General features: G+C 47.7%; 1 protein-coding gene across 3 annotated transcripts in view; it reads right to left on the bottom strand.

The window, feature by feature from the left end:
- Positions 1-12274, bottom strand: part of LOC139366273 (igLON family member 5-like) — a 145332-nt gene that overhangs the window by 90923 nt on the left and 42135 nt on the right. For 2 of the 3 annotated variants that reach the window (XM_071103585.1, XM_071103568.1), the window contains exon 1: positions 2276-2722. The exons of the other annotated variant lie outside the window; for it this stretch is intronic. Coding sequence is in view for 1 of the 2 variants with exons in the window: in XM_071103568.1 (XP_070959669.1) it covers positions 2276-2357 (82 nt within the window). In the remaining variant the exon portion in view is untranslated. Of the gene's footprint in view, positions 1-2275; positions 2723-12274 lie in introns of those variants that run through there. 3 annotated transcript variants of the gene reach the window in all.

Here is a 12274-nt window from a genome sequence, read left to right as displayed (position 1 = left end):
ACCCTGTCACAGTGAATGAAGGAGACATGCTTAATTACTGTTACTAAATGCATGTCTGTCTGTATCAGGTCGCTTCTGTGGGGGACGACAACCACTGAGCTCTCTGACTTCCATTATGCAACCACTTCATTTGCTAATTATGTGAATAGCTCGGCCCACTTCCTAATTCCCAAAAGCATGCAACAGAGGCCGAGGTCTTGACCCCTGCTGTCTAAAGTGGGCAAGCTCTGGCTTTTAGAGCCTCCCCCACAGGGTCTCTGGGCTTTTGTGAAAATCTACACAGTAGTTCAGGGGTGTCAGTGCAACTCATTTACATTTGATGGAGACATAAAAATGCATGCTGGACCGCCGCTCAGTATGAGGATATGAAAAAAACTGTCAACATGAGCGACAGATGCGGAGCGAGTGCTAGAGCGTGATTGCACTTCACAAATCGACTTGCAGAGTTAGGGTCTACTTAACTCGAAATCTGACAACATTTTTGTTTAAGTCAGCAAACCAATAAAGTTTAACTTTGCATAATTTAGATGTGTTTTGATGTGGTGAGAGTGATGTTCATTTGATGGAACATTTGATGAGATGAGGGAAACGTTTGGGAAAGACTCATCTTGATGTCACCATCTCTCTCAACCCCCCTCCCCGTTCACTCTCTCTCTCTTTTTTCTCTCACTCTCTCTCTGTCTTGCTCTCTCTCTCTCTCTCATACGCACAGTCTCCCCACACACTACATACTCTCTCCCACACTACATACTCTCTCCCACACTACATTCTCTCTCCCACACACACACTCACACTCACCTAGCCAAACTGAGTCTGACCAAACCGAGCTGAGCCTCACAGAGTGGCCCTCGGTGCCAACCATCAGGGACAATTAAACCCAGTGATCTGTGACTCTAGCAACACTCCACATCACCGGTCCCTTTCCGGCCCCTTACGGGAAGAGGAGAGACTCTGGGCTGAGTCTCAAATGGCACCCTATTCCGTGTATTGTGTTTCACTTTTGACCAGAGCCATATGGGCCCTGGTCAAAAGGACTGCACCATATCGGGAATAGGGGGGCAATTGGGACTAGGGACAGTCACGGACTGGGGAAACAGACAAATAAAATAAAAAGGGGAAGAAATCTGCAGTGACTCACGGGGTATGTTCTCCCTTTCCCTCACCCCCCCCCCCCATCAGTACTCTCATGCGGTATAACTAATTCCTCTCAAAAGCATGGCTCTATATATATATAAAACTGTCAAGTACATTGCAGTGCACTCTTGCGTTTATTTATGCAATTGCATAACGGAATAAAGTGATCTGGTCCAACAGGATGCAGAATGTGTTTGAGCTTACATTTGTTTCTAATTAGCTGTTTGGGGGCTTTCGGATAGATACAGACAGACTGTTGATATGGGGAAGCAGAATGTGGAGGAGAAGACAAGAAATCATTACCCACAGCGCACCTGGGTGTGAAAGCAAGGAAGCACTAGTTTTAGATCATCACACCGGCTTGTGTTTCTACTATTAGGTCCGTCATTCCCCCAATCATCCTCAACCCAAAACCCTGACATGCCTGTGAATTCGCTAATTTGTTGTTACTTTTAACTTCCCCAGTAGACTCGTTTGGCTTGTCGGTTGAACAGAGCCATGTACATAGCAATAGGTTCACCGTTAATTAAACAAAACACAACGCAACTGAATGGGAAAACAAATGGTTTTGTAGATCATTTGTGCTTCTTGTAACACCCCTTGCAAAACTCCCCCTGTAAAGCAGATCTGTGCATTCTGTTTCTGCCAGTAAGAAATCCCAGGGAGGCGCTAGTATTTTCTGAATGCAGCTCGCATAACAGAGCCAGCTACTTATGAGAACGCCAGGCGTGTGTGGGCGGACTGGTGTTTAGTCAAGTGCAAACATTTTAGCCTTGAGAGGCAGATCTGCTAGGGTCCACTGCCAATGAGAACGCACCATTAACGCCCCCGCAACGCCCAGGGATGCACACTGGCACACACACTAAAAACAGAGTGTACACCACACCCCTTGGCAAGTCTTATCAGGCTCATCCTGGCTGATTTTTTCCCCCCCTCAGTGCCCCGGTGGAATACTGCAGTCTACAGGCCAGTCCATCACGGCACAATATCTCTCTCTCTCTCTCTCCCTCTCTCTCTCTCTCTCTCTCTCTCACACTCTGTCAACAGTGTGACTAGAGCATCTGAAGGTGAGAGAAAACTAGAACATAACACTTCAGTTTTATTCTTAGTTTGTCAAAGGAGGTCCGGAGAAGACACCTACCGCTGTGTCCTGTCGGGACTGAGTGAGGTTGAGCCAAGCAGTTGATCCTCTCCTCTGACGAGACAACGTCTTCAATCATCATAACGAAATAAACGCTTGGCGCCGAACCTGAGACATCCTGTACGGGTTCCAATAAACTTCCCCATGCGCACGCCTCTCTCAAGCCTCTCCAAGTCAGAACTCTATGAGTTTCTATCAATCACCGTCCCTCTTCCTCCAATCAGTATTCCTCACAGTGCTTCGCTACATGGACCCCAAGAGCAGGTTGAAGGATGAGACGGGGAATATAAAATACAGCACGGGAGAAAAAAACGTGTTCCGTTCCAACTTCCTCTTCTATCTTTAGCGGTAATAGAATCGGGAGTACCTCCCACTCCTGGTTGTTATGATGAGCTGGGTTGTGTTCATTAGGGCAACCGTCAAAACACATTTTGCAATAGAAAACAGAAATATACAAGTCCAGGTAGTCCTTCCCTTTATCCGTTCATTTTCTTCCCTTTAGATGCATAACGAACACGATTGGATTGTCTGTTGGTTGGTTCTCATTACAGTTCCCCTCATAACTGATTAACTAAAGCCATGGTGCTAATTAAAGGTCACCTCTCACCCAGTGTTCCGTGTGAGATTGAGGGCAGACTGAAAGATTGCACCAGTCCAACACTAGGATGGTGAGCTGATGATGAGCCACCAATCTGCCAACATTTATTTTGTCACTTTGAGAAATAGAATGACTAGAACAGCTTACCCCATACAAGTCAATGTACCGTGATTCTATATCTATGGTGTCCGCTCTCTGTGTCCGCTGACTCCTTTTCCCTCTGTCTGATTGGTTAAGACACAAGCCTCCCTTCTTTTCCCTTCCTCTAATTGGTTCAGATGCAGAGCCCTGCTTTGTTGCCATGCCTCTGATAGGTTTAGACACCACCATGCTCTCTCTATATGAGGGGGTTGGTTTATCTGGCTCGGGTTACCCCCGGTGGGAGGAACCGGGTGAAAGTTGATTGCATTTGGTTCGGAACCGGGCTGCCTCCCGGGTGTGAGCCAGGTGCCCCGTTCAAAGCCCACGGTGAAGTTTGCTCAAAACAAAAGTGCTGCAATTCAGCACATGCAAAATGTATTGCTTTTGATTAAAACGCTTTATCTGCCTTCCCAATGCAAACTAGTTTGAAAATTCAAACATATGTTTTATGGAAACGAGATGTTGCATGTTTCAGAACGATGCACCACCAAGCAATGCAGATTACTGTTCGGTTTGAAAAGGACGCTCCACCCTCACCACTTTGGACTGTTCACGTCAGGGTTATAGACCAGTGCCCTGCGGCTCAGCATAATCAAATCCGCCCTACCTCCTATCTCTGTTTGTAGACCTCCTATCTCTGTTTGTAGACCTCCTATCTCTGTTTGTAGACCTCATATCTCTGTTTGTAGACTTCCTATCTCTGTTTATAGACTTCCTATCTCTGTTTGTAGACCTCCTATCTCTGTTTGTAGACCTCCTATCTCTGTTTGTAGACCTCCTATCTTTGTTTGTAGACCTCCTATCTCTGTTTGTAGACCTCCTATCTCTGTTTGTAGACCTCCTATCTCTGCTTGTCGACTTCCGATGAATGACAGCCAAACCATTCTGGCTGCCCAGGGAGCAATCGCCATAACAGGCCAATTAAGTCATCAAGAGCTCGTTTAGAGCCTTAATGAGGAACATGGACACTTGTTTGTGTAAATAAACAGGGATTTTTGACTCCATTAAAGCTCTGTTTCTCACTGTGTGTTGTTCAGCAGTAGAGGTCAATAAAGGGAAACTAAAATAAAATAGGACGTCCACAGTGCACACACACACACACACACACACACACACACACACACACACACACACACACACACACACACACACACACACACACACACACACACATACACACACACACACACACACACACACACACACACACACACACACACACACACACACACCATGTTTTGCCAATAGGTAGATCCTTCTCCGAGTAAGAAGACAAGGCAATATGGTGATTCATTTATTTTAATGATACTGCTGACATCAGCCAAGTAGCAAGCTGATTGGATCTGACTGATGGCAACAAAGAGGGGAGTTGACTGTGAACTCGTTGAATTGCAGTGAAATGTAATGGAGTAGTGCGGGCGCATGCGTATATAAATGTAAACACATGCATACGAGGGGATTGTTACAGATTCCCTTGTCCTCCGATATCAATCTACATCACCAGACATCGTGCTCATTGATCGAGGAGCCGACTCGCACACATGCTTTGATGAAAACGTTCTATAAATTAGAGGGCGCATGATGGAAAACCTGAATATATAACATTCCTCACTCTGCATATGGAAAGCTGAATATGCAGTGTATATTAAATCACACCCATGTATATGAATGGTTAAACCCCAGGCAATAGCTGCAATCAGCAGAGGGTAATGTGGGGGTTGAATATGCCCTTCAAGTCCAATAGAATGTCTGTTTGATGATTAATTCGTATTGATGTGGAAATATGGAATACGCGTGGGGATGTGTGCCATGCATACATAGTTTCTCCTCTGGTCTGAGATGTGGTGATTGTGGTCTGCTCTGGATGCAGTATGAGGGCCCATATTCTCAAAGCATCTAGGAGTGTGGGCCAAACAGTGCTGATCTAGGATCAGGTCCCCGCTGCCATCTAATTATGAGCTAATAGGCAAAACTGTATTCTTACTCTGAGACGCTTTGTGAACATGGACGCATGAGTTCAGGGGCTCCATGTGAGTAAGAAGATCATTTGAGGACCCCAACATAGTGTCTTATTAAGTGCCTGGTGTTTATCCTCTTGCTACCAGCCCCAAACCTGGTACCAGCGCTGCAGAGTTCCTGATCAACTGCCTCTAATCCTCTGAGACTGAGCCCTCTCCATGGGCTGCAAGACGGCAGGGGGAAGAGCCAGGTAGGGAGGTGTGTGTGTGCGGTGGGGGCCTCAGCAGGGGAGGGGAGAGTGGAAGGGTGGAGGAACACACAGAGGGAAGAGGAGGGAGCCGATGCACAAAATAAGGGATGAGATGGATGAGACAGAGACGAGAATGAGAAAGATGGGAAGGGAAATTGGAAAATTGGATTGTGCAAAAATGCTGAACAGCAAGGCGGATAGGAGGAGCAGTCATGTCTGAAACGGGATAAGGAATGGGAAGGGGAGAATTGAAACTCTGAAAGCAACAGGAAGAATAGGGGGAAACGGGGTAGACGAAAAGAGGACCAAAGAAGTGACTGTGTATTATTTTAGGGGCATAGGGGTGGAGAGAAAAAAGAGCTAAGGGTTCTTCTCTTTTTTGTCTCCCTCCGTTTTCTGCCCGGAGTCAGCAGGCTTGGGTTTGGACTACGGGGAGTGGATCGATGTGAGTTTCTATAGCCAGAACACTCTTCACCATCTCTGACACCGTGATGGGGTGATGGACCAAGAGGAGGAGGGAGAAAAAGAGGGAGGAGAGGAAGGAGAGCCGGTAACCTCACTGCATATGCACCACGCAGTGTTGTAGCTGTAACTCTAGCATGTCTTAGAGCAGAGGTCTTTTAACTAATATACAGTATACAGTTGAAGTCGGAAGTTTACATACACCTTAGCAAGATACATTTAAACTCAGTTTTTCACAAATCCTGACATTTAATCCCAGTAAAAATTCCCGGTCTTAGGTCAGTTGGGATCACCACTTTATTTTAAGAATATGAAATGTCGAGAGCCTCCCGGGTGGCGCAGTGGTCTAGGGCACTGCATCACAGTGCTAGCTGTGCTAGAGACTCTGGGTTCGAGCCCAGGCTCTGTCGCAGCCGGCCGTGACCATGAAGTGGCGCACAATTGGCCCAGCATCGTCTGGGTTAGGGTAGGGTTTGGCCAGTAGGGATATCCTTGTCTCATCGTGCACTAGCGACTCCTGTGGCGGGCTGGGCGCAGTGCAAGCTAACCAGGTCGCCAGGTGCACAGTGTTTCCTCCGACACATTGGTGCGGCTGGCTTCCGGGTTGGATCGTGTTGGTTGGGTTGTGTTTTGGAGGACGCATGGCTTTTGACCTTCGTTGTAGCGATGAGCGATGAGACAAGATAGTAACTACTAACAATTGGATACCATGAAAAGGGGGTAAAATTCAACAAAAAAAGAATGTGAAATGTCAGAATAATAGTAGAAAGTGATTTATTCCAGCTTTTATTTCTTTCATCACATTCCCAGTGGATCAGAAGTTTACATACACTCAATTAGTATTTGGTAGCATTGCCTTTTAAATTGTTTAACTTGGGTCAAACATTTTGGGTAGCCTTCCACAAGCTTCCCACAATAAGTTGGGTGTATTTGGCCCATTCCTCCTGACAGAGCTGGTGTAACTGAGTCAGGTTTGTAGGCCTCCTTGCTCGCACACGCTTTTTCAGTTCTGCCCACAAATGTTCTATATGTTCAGGGCTTTGTGATGGCCACTCCAATACCTTGACTTGACAATGCCTTGATGTTGTTGTCCTTAAGCCATTTTGCCACAACTTTGGAAGTATGCTTGGGGTCATTGTCCATTTGGAAGACCCATTTGCGACCAAGCTTTAACTTCCTGACTGATGTCTTGAGATGTTGCTTCAATATATTCACATAATTAGTACGTTCACAGAACACGTCTCCTTCCTGAGCGGTATGCAGGCTGCGTGGTCCCGTGGTGTTTATACTTGCGTACTGTTGTTTGTACAGATGAGCGTGGTACCTTCTGGCATTTGGAAATTGCTCCCAAGGATGTACCAGACTTGTGGAGGTCTACAATTCTTTATCTGAGGTATTGGCTGACTTCTTTTGATTTTCCCATGACGTCAAGCAAAGAGGCACTGAGTTTGAAGATAGGCCTTGAAATACATCCACAGATACACCTCCAATTGACTCAAATTATGTAAATTAGCCTATCAGAAGCTTCTACAGCCGTGACATCCTTTTCTAGATTTTTCCAAGCGGTTTATAGGCACAGTCAACGTAGTGTATGTAAACTTCTTACCCACTGTAATTGTGATACAGTGAGTCATAAGTGAAATAATCTGTTTGTAAACAATTGTTGGAAAAATAACTTGTGTCGTGCACAAAGAAGATGCACTAATCGACTTCCCAAAACTATTGTTTGTTAACAAGAAATTTGTGGTGGTTGAAAAAATAGTTTCTATGACTCCAACATAAGTGTATGTAAACTTCCGACTTCAACTGTATGTTCAATTCCCCATATGGAATATCGATGCCATGCCCTTGATGAACTCATTTCAGTTTGTTTCGCCTCAGTCAGATACTGAGGTCAAATATTATGTAATTCTGAATAAGAAGTGGAAAGTTAGCCTTGGCTTTCTCCAATGAAGACAACAACTCAGTGTGATGAAGGAGTGGGTTGTCTTAGTGTGCTGCTTGTTGTCAGGGCTCTGCTGCAACCACACACACACACACACACACACTGTAACGGTTTTCTATATGAGAAGGAGAGTCGGACCAAAATGCGGCGTGTAGATTACGATCCATGTTTATTGTGACTATAGCAACACGAATCTAAATACAAACAGTGCAAAATAATAAACGTAATGAAAACCGAAACAGCCTAAACTGGTGCAAACTAACACTAAGGACAATCACCCACGACAAACTCAAAGAATATGGCTGCCTAAATATGGTTCCCAATCAGAGACAACGATAAACACCTGCCTCTGATTGAGAACCACTTCAGACAGCCATAGACTTAGCTAGAACACCCCACTAGCTACAATCCCCATAAATACACACCACATACAAAAACCCATGCCACACCCTGGCCTGACCAAATAAATAAAGATAAACACAAAATACTTTGACCAGGGTGTGACAGAACCCCCCCCCTAAGGTGCGGACTCCCGAACGCACCTCAAAACAATAGGGAGGGTCCGGGTGGGCGTCTGTCCATGGTGGCGGCTCCGGCGCGGGACGTGGACCCCACTCAATCAATGTCTTAGTCCCTTCTCCTCGCGTCCCTGGATAGTCCACCCTCGCCGCCGACCATGGCCTAGTAGTCCTCACCCAGAACCCCACTGGACTGAGGAGCAGATCGGGACTGAGGGGCAGCTCGGGACTGAGGCAGCTCGGGACTGAGGGGAAGCTCAGGAGTGAGAGGAAGCTCAGGAGTGAGAGGAAGCTCAGGAGTGAGAGGAAGCTCAGGCCGGTTGATGAATCTACCTGGCTGGCTGGTGGTTTCGGCAGATCTGGAAGAGTCTGGTCGACTGGCAGATCTGGAAGAGTCTGGTCGACTGGCAGATCTGGAAGAGTCTGGTCGACTGGCAGATCTGGAAGAGTCTGGTCGACTGGCAGATCTGGAAGAGTCTGGTCGACTGGCAGATCTGGAAGAGTCTGGTCGACTGGCAGATCTGGAAGAGTCTGGTCGACTGGCAGATCTGGAAGAGTCTGGTCGACTGGCAGATCTGGAAGAGTCTGGTCGACTGGCAGCTCTGGAAGAGTCTGGTCGACTGGCAGCTCTGGAAGAGTCTGGTCGACTGGCAGCTCTGGAAGAGTCTGGTCGACTGGCAGCTCTGGAAGAGTCTGGTCGACTGGCAGCTCTGGAAGAGTCTGGTCGACTGGCAGCTCTGGCTGCTCCATGCTGACTGGCTGCTCCATGATGACTGGTAGCTCTGGCTGCTCCATGCTGACTGGCTGCTCCATGCTGACTGGCAGCTCTGGCTGCTCCATGCTGACTGGCTGCTCCATGCTGACTGGCTGATCTGGCTGCTCCATGCTGACTGGCTGCTCTGGCTGCTCCATGCTGACTGGCTGCTCCATGCTGACTGGCTGCTCCATGCTGACTGGCGGCCCTGGCTGCTCCATGCTGACTGGCGGCCTTGGCTGCTCCATGCTGACTGGCGGCCCTGGCTGCTCCATGCTGACTGGCGGCCCTGGCTGCTCCATGCTGACTGGCGGCCCTGGCTGCTCCATGCTAACTGGCAGCTCTGGCGGCTCCTTGCAGACTGGCAGCTCTGGCGGCTCCTTGCAGACTGGCAGCTTTGGCGGCATCCTGCAGACAGGCAGCTCTGGCGGCTCCTTGCAGACTGGCAGCTCCATGCAGACTGGCAGCTCCATGCAGACTGGCAGCTCCTTGCAGACTGGCAGCTCCTTGCTAACTGGCAGCTCCTTGCTAACTGGCAGCTCCTTGCTAACTGGCAGCTCTATGCTAACTGGCAGCTCTATGCTAACTGGCAGCTCTATGCTAACTGGCAGCTCTATGCTAACTGGCAGTTCTGAACAGGCGGGAGACTCCGGCAGCGCTGTAGAGAAGGAAGGCTCTAACAGCGCTAAACAGGCGGGAGACTCCGACAGCGCTGGAGAGGAGGAGGGCTCCGACAGCGCTGGACAGGCGAGGCGCACTGTAGGCCTGATGCGTGGTGCTGGCACTGGTGGTACTGGGCCGAGGACACGCACAGGAAGCCTGGTGCGGGGAGCTGCTACCGGAGGGCTGGGGTGTGGAGGTAGCACAGGATGGGTTAGACCGTGAAGGCGTACTGGAGATCTTGAGAGCGGTGCTGGCACAGGACGTGCAAGGCTAGGGAGGTGCACAGGAGGCCTGGTACGTGAGACTGGCACCATCTTCACCAGCCGACTAACACGCACCTCAGGACGAGTATGGAGCGCTGACCCAGGTGCCATCAAATCCCCGACACGCTCCGTCGGGCGAATTCCATGTTTAAAACACCAACACAGCAACTCCCTCATTTCTCTCTCCTCCAATTTCCCCATTAACTCCTTCACAGTCTCTGTTTCGCTCACCTCCAACACCGGCTCTGGTTCTGGTCTCCTCCTTGGCTCCTCACGATAAACAGGGAGAGTTGGCTCAGGTCTGGCTCCTGACTCTGCCACACTCTCCCTGAGCCCCCCCCCAAGAAATTTTTGGGGCTGACTATGGGGCCTCCGTCCGCGCCGCCTTGCTTGCTTCGCAAACTCCATTCTCCTATATCCTTCCGCGCACTGCTCCATCGAATCCCAGGCGGGCTCCGGAACTCTCCCTGGGTCGACCGCCCACCTGTCTATCTCCTCCCAAGAAGTATAGTCCATACTGTACTCCACTTTGGGCTGTTCTTGCCTGTTGACACGCTGCTTGGTCCCTTTGGGGTGGGTGATTCTGTAACGGTTTTCTATATGAGAAGGAGAGTCGGACCAAAATGCGGCGTGTAGATTACGATCCATGTTTTAATGAACAAATGTAAAACACGAATCAATACAAATACTACAAAATAAAGAACGTAATGAACGTAACGAAAACCTAAACAGCCTATCTGGTGAAAACACATAGACAGGAACAATCACCCACAAACACACAGTGAAACCCAGGCTACCTAAATATGGTTCCCAATCAGAGACAATGACGAACACCTGCCTCTGACTGAGAACCATATCAGGCTGAACATAGAAATAGACAAACAAGACATGAAACATAGAATGCCCACTCAGATCACACCCTGACCAATCAAAACATAGAAAATACAAAGTAAACTATGGTCAGGGCGTGACACACACACACACACACACACACACACACACACACAATGCAGTACCAGAATTCAGCACCATGGACAGTACAATCAATGCCGACACATACTTCCCTCTTACTGGTAAGTGGACTTGTTTGACACTGAAGTGTCTGACTTGTTTGACACAGAAGTGTCTGTCCTCTACAATAGTGTACTTGCAATATGCATGTACATATACAGTGCCTTGCGAAAGTATTCGGCCCCCTTGAACTTTGCGACCTTTTGCCACATTTCAGGCTTCAAACATAAAGATATAAAACTGTATTTTTTTGTGAAGAATCAACAACAAGTGGGACACAATCATGAAGTGGAACGACATTTATTGGATATTTCAAACTTTTTTAACAAATCAAAAACTGAAAAGCCCCCTTAAGTTAATACTTTGTAGCGCCACCTTTTGCTGCGATTACAGCTGTAAGTCGCTTGGGGTATGTCTCTATCAGTTTTGCACATCGAGAGACTGACATTTTTTCCCATTCCTCCTTGCAAAACAGCTCGAGCTCAGTGAGGTTGGATGGAGAGCATTTGTGAACAGCAGTTTTCAGTTCTTTCCACAGATTCTCGATTGGATTCAGGTCTGGACTTTGACTTGGCCATTCTAACACCTGGATATGTTTATTTTTGAACCATTCCATTGTAGATTTTGCTTTATGTTTTGGATCATTGTCTTGTTGGAAGACAAATCTCCGTCCCAGTCTCAGGTCTTTTGCAGACTCCATCAGGTTTTCTTCCAGAATGGTTTTCTTCCAGTTTCTTTCAACTGTTCTGCCTTATTATTATTCGACCATGCTGGTCATTTATGAACATTTGAACATCTTGGCCATGTTCTGTTATAATCTCCACCCGGCACAGCCAGAAGAGGACTGGCCATCCCACATATGCTCTCTCTAATTCTCTCTTTCTTTCTCTCTCTCTGAGGACCTGAGCCCTAGGACCATGCCCCAGGAATACCTGACATGATGACTCCTTGCTGTCCCCAGTCCACCTGACTGTGCTGCTGCTCCAGTTTCAACTGTTCTGCCTTATTATTATTCGACCATGCTGGTCATTTATGAACATTTGAACATCTTGACCATGTTCTGTTATAATCTCCACCCGGCACAGCCAGAAGAGGACTGGCCACCCCACATAGCCTGGTTCCTCTCTAGGTTTCTTCCTAGGTTTTGGCCTTTCTAGGGAGTTTTTCCTAGCCACCGTGCTTCTACACCTGCATTGCTTGCTGTTTGGGGTTTTAGGCTGGGTTTCTGTACAGCACTTTGAGATATCAGCTGATGTACGAAGGGCTATATAAATAAATTTGATTTGATTTGATTTGAACTATTCTCAAACCATAGCTCCGCCTTTGTGCGACCCTACCATGCATAGAACATGACATACTGTCTACTGCAGTATCAAAGTCATGTACTGACAAGACAAATGGCTTTTTTTTGGAGTGGAACCAGGCCATCCACACC

The sequence above is a fragment of the Oncorhynchus clarkii genome, chromosome 2, assembly GCF_045791955.1.
Source record: "Oncorhynchus clarkii lewisi isolate Uvic-CL-2024 chromosome 2, UVic_Ocla_1.0, whole genome shotgun sequence".
In the NCBI taxonomy this organism is placed as follows: domain Eukaryota; kingdom Metazoa; phylum Chordata; class Actinopteri; order Salmoniformes; family Salmonidae; genus Oncorhynchus; species Oncorhynchus clarkii.
The sequence above is the reverse complement of the archived record's forward strand: the minus strand, read 5'-3'. Positions and strand labels throughout refer to the sequence as shown.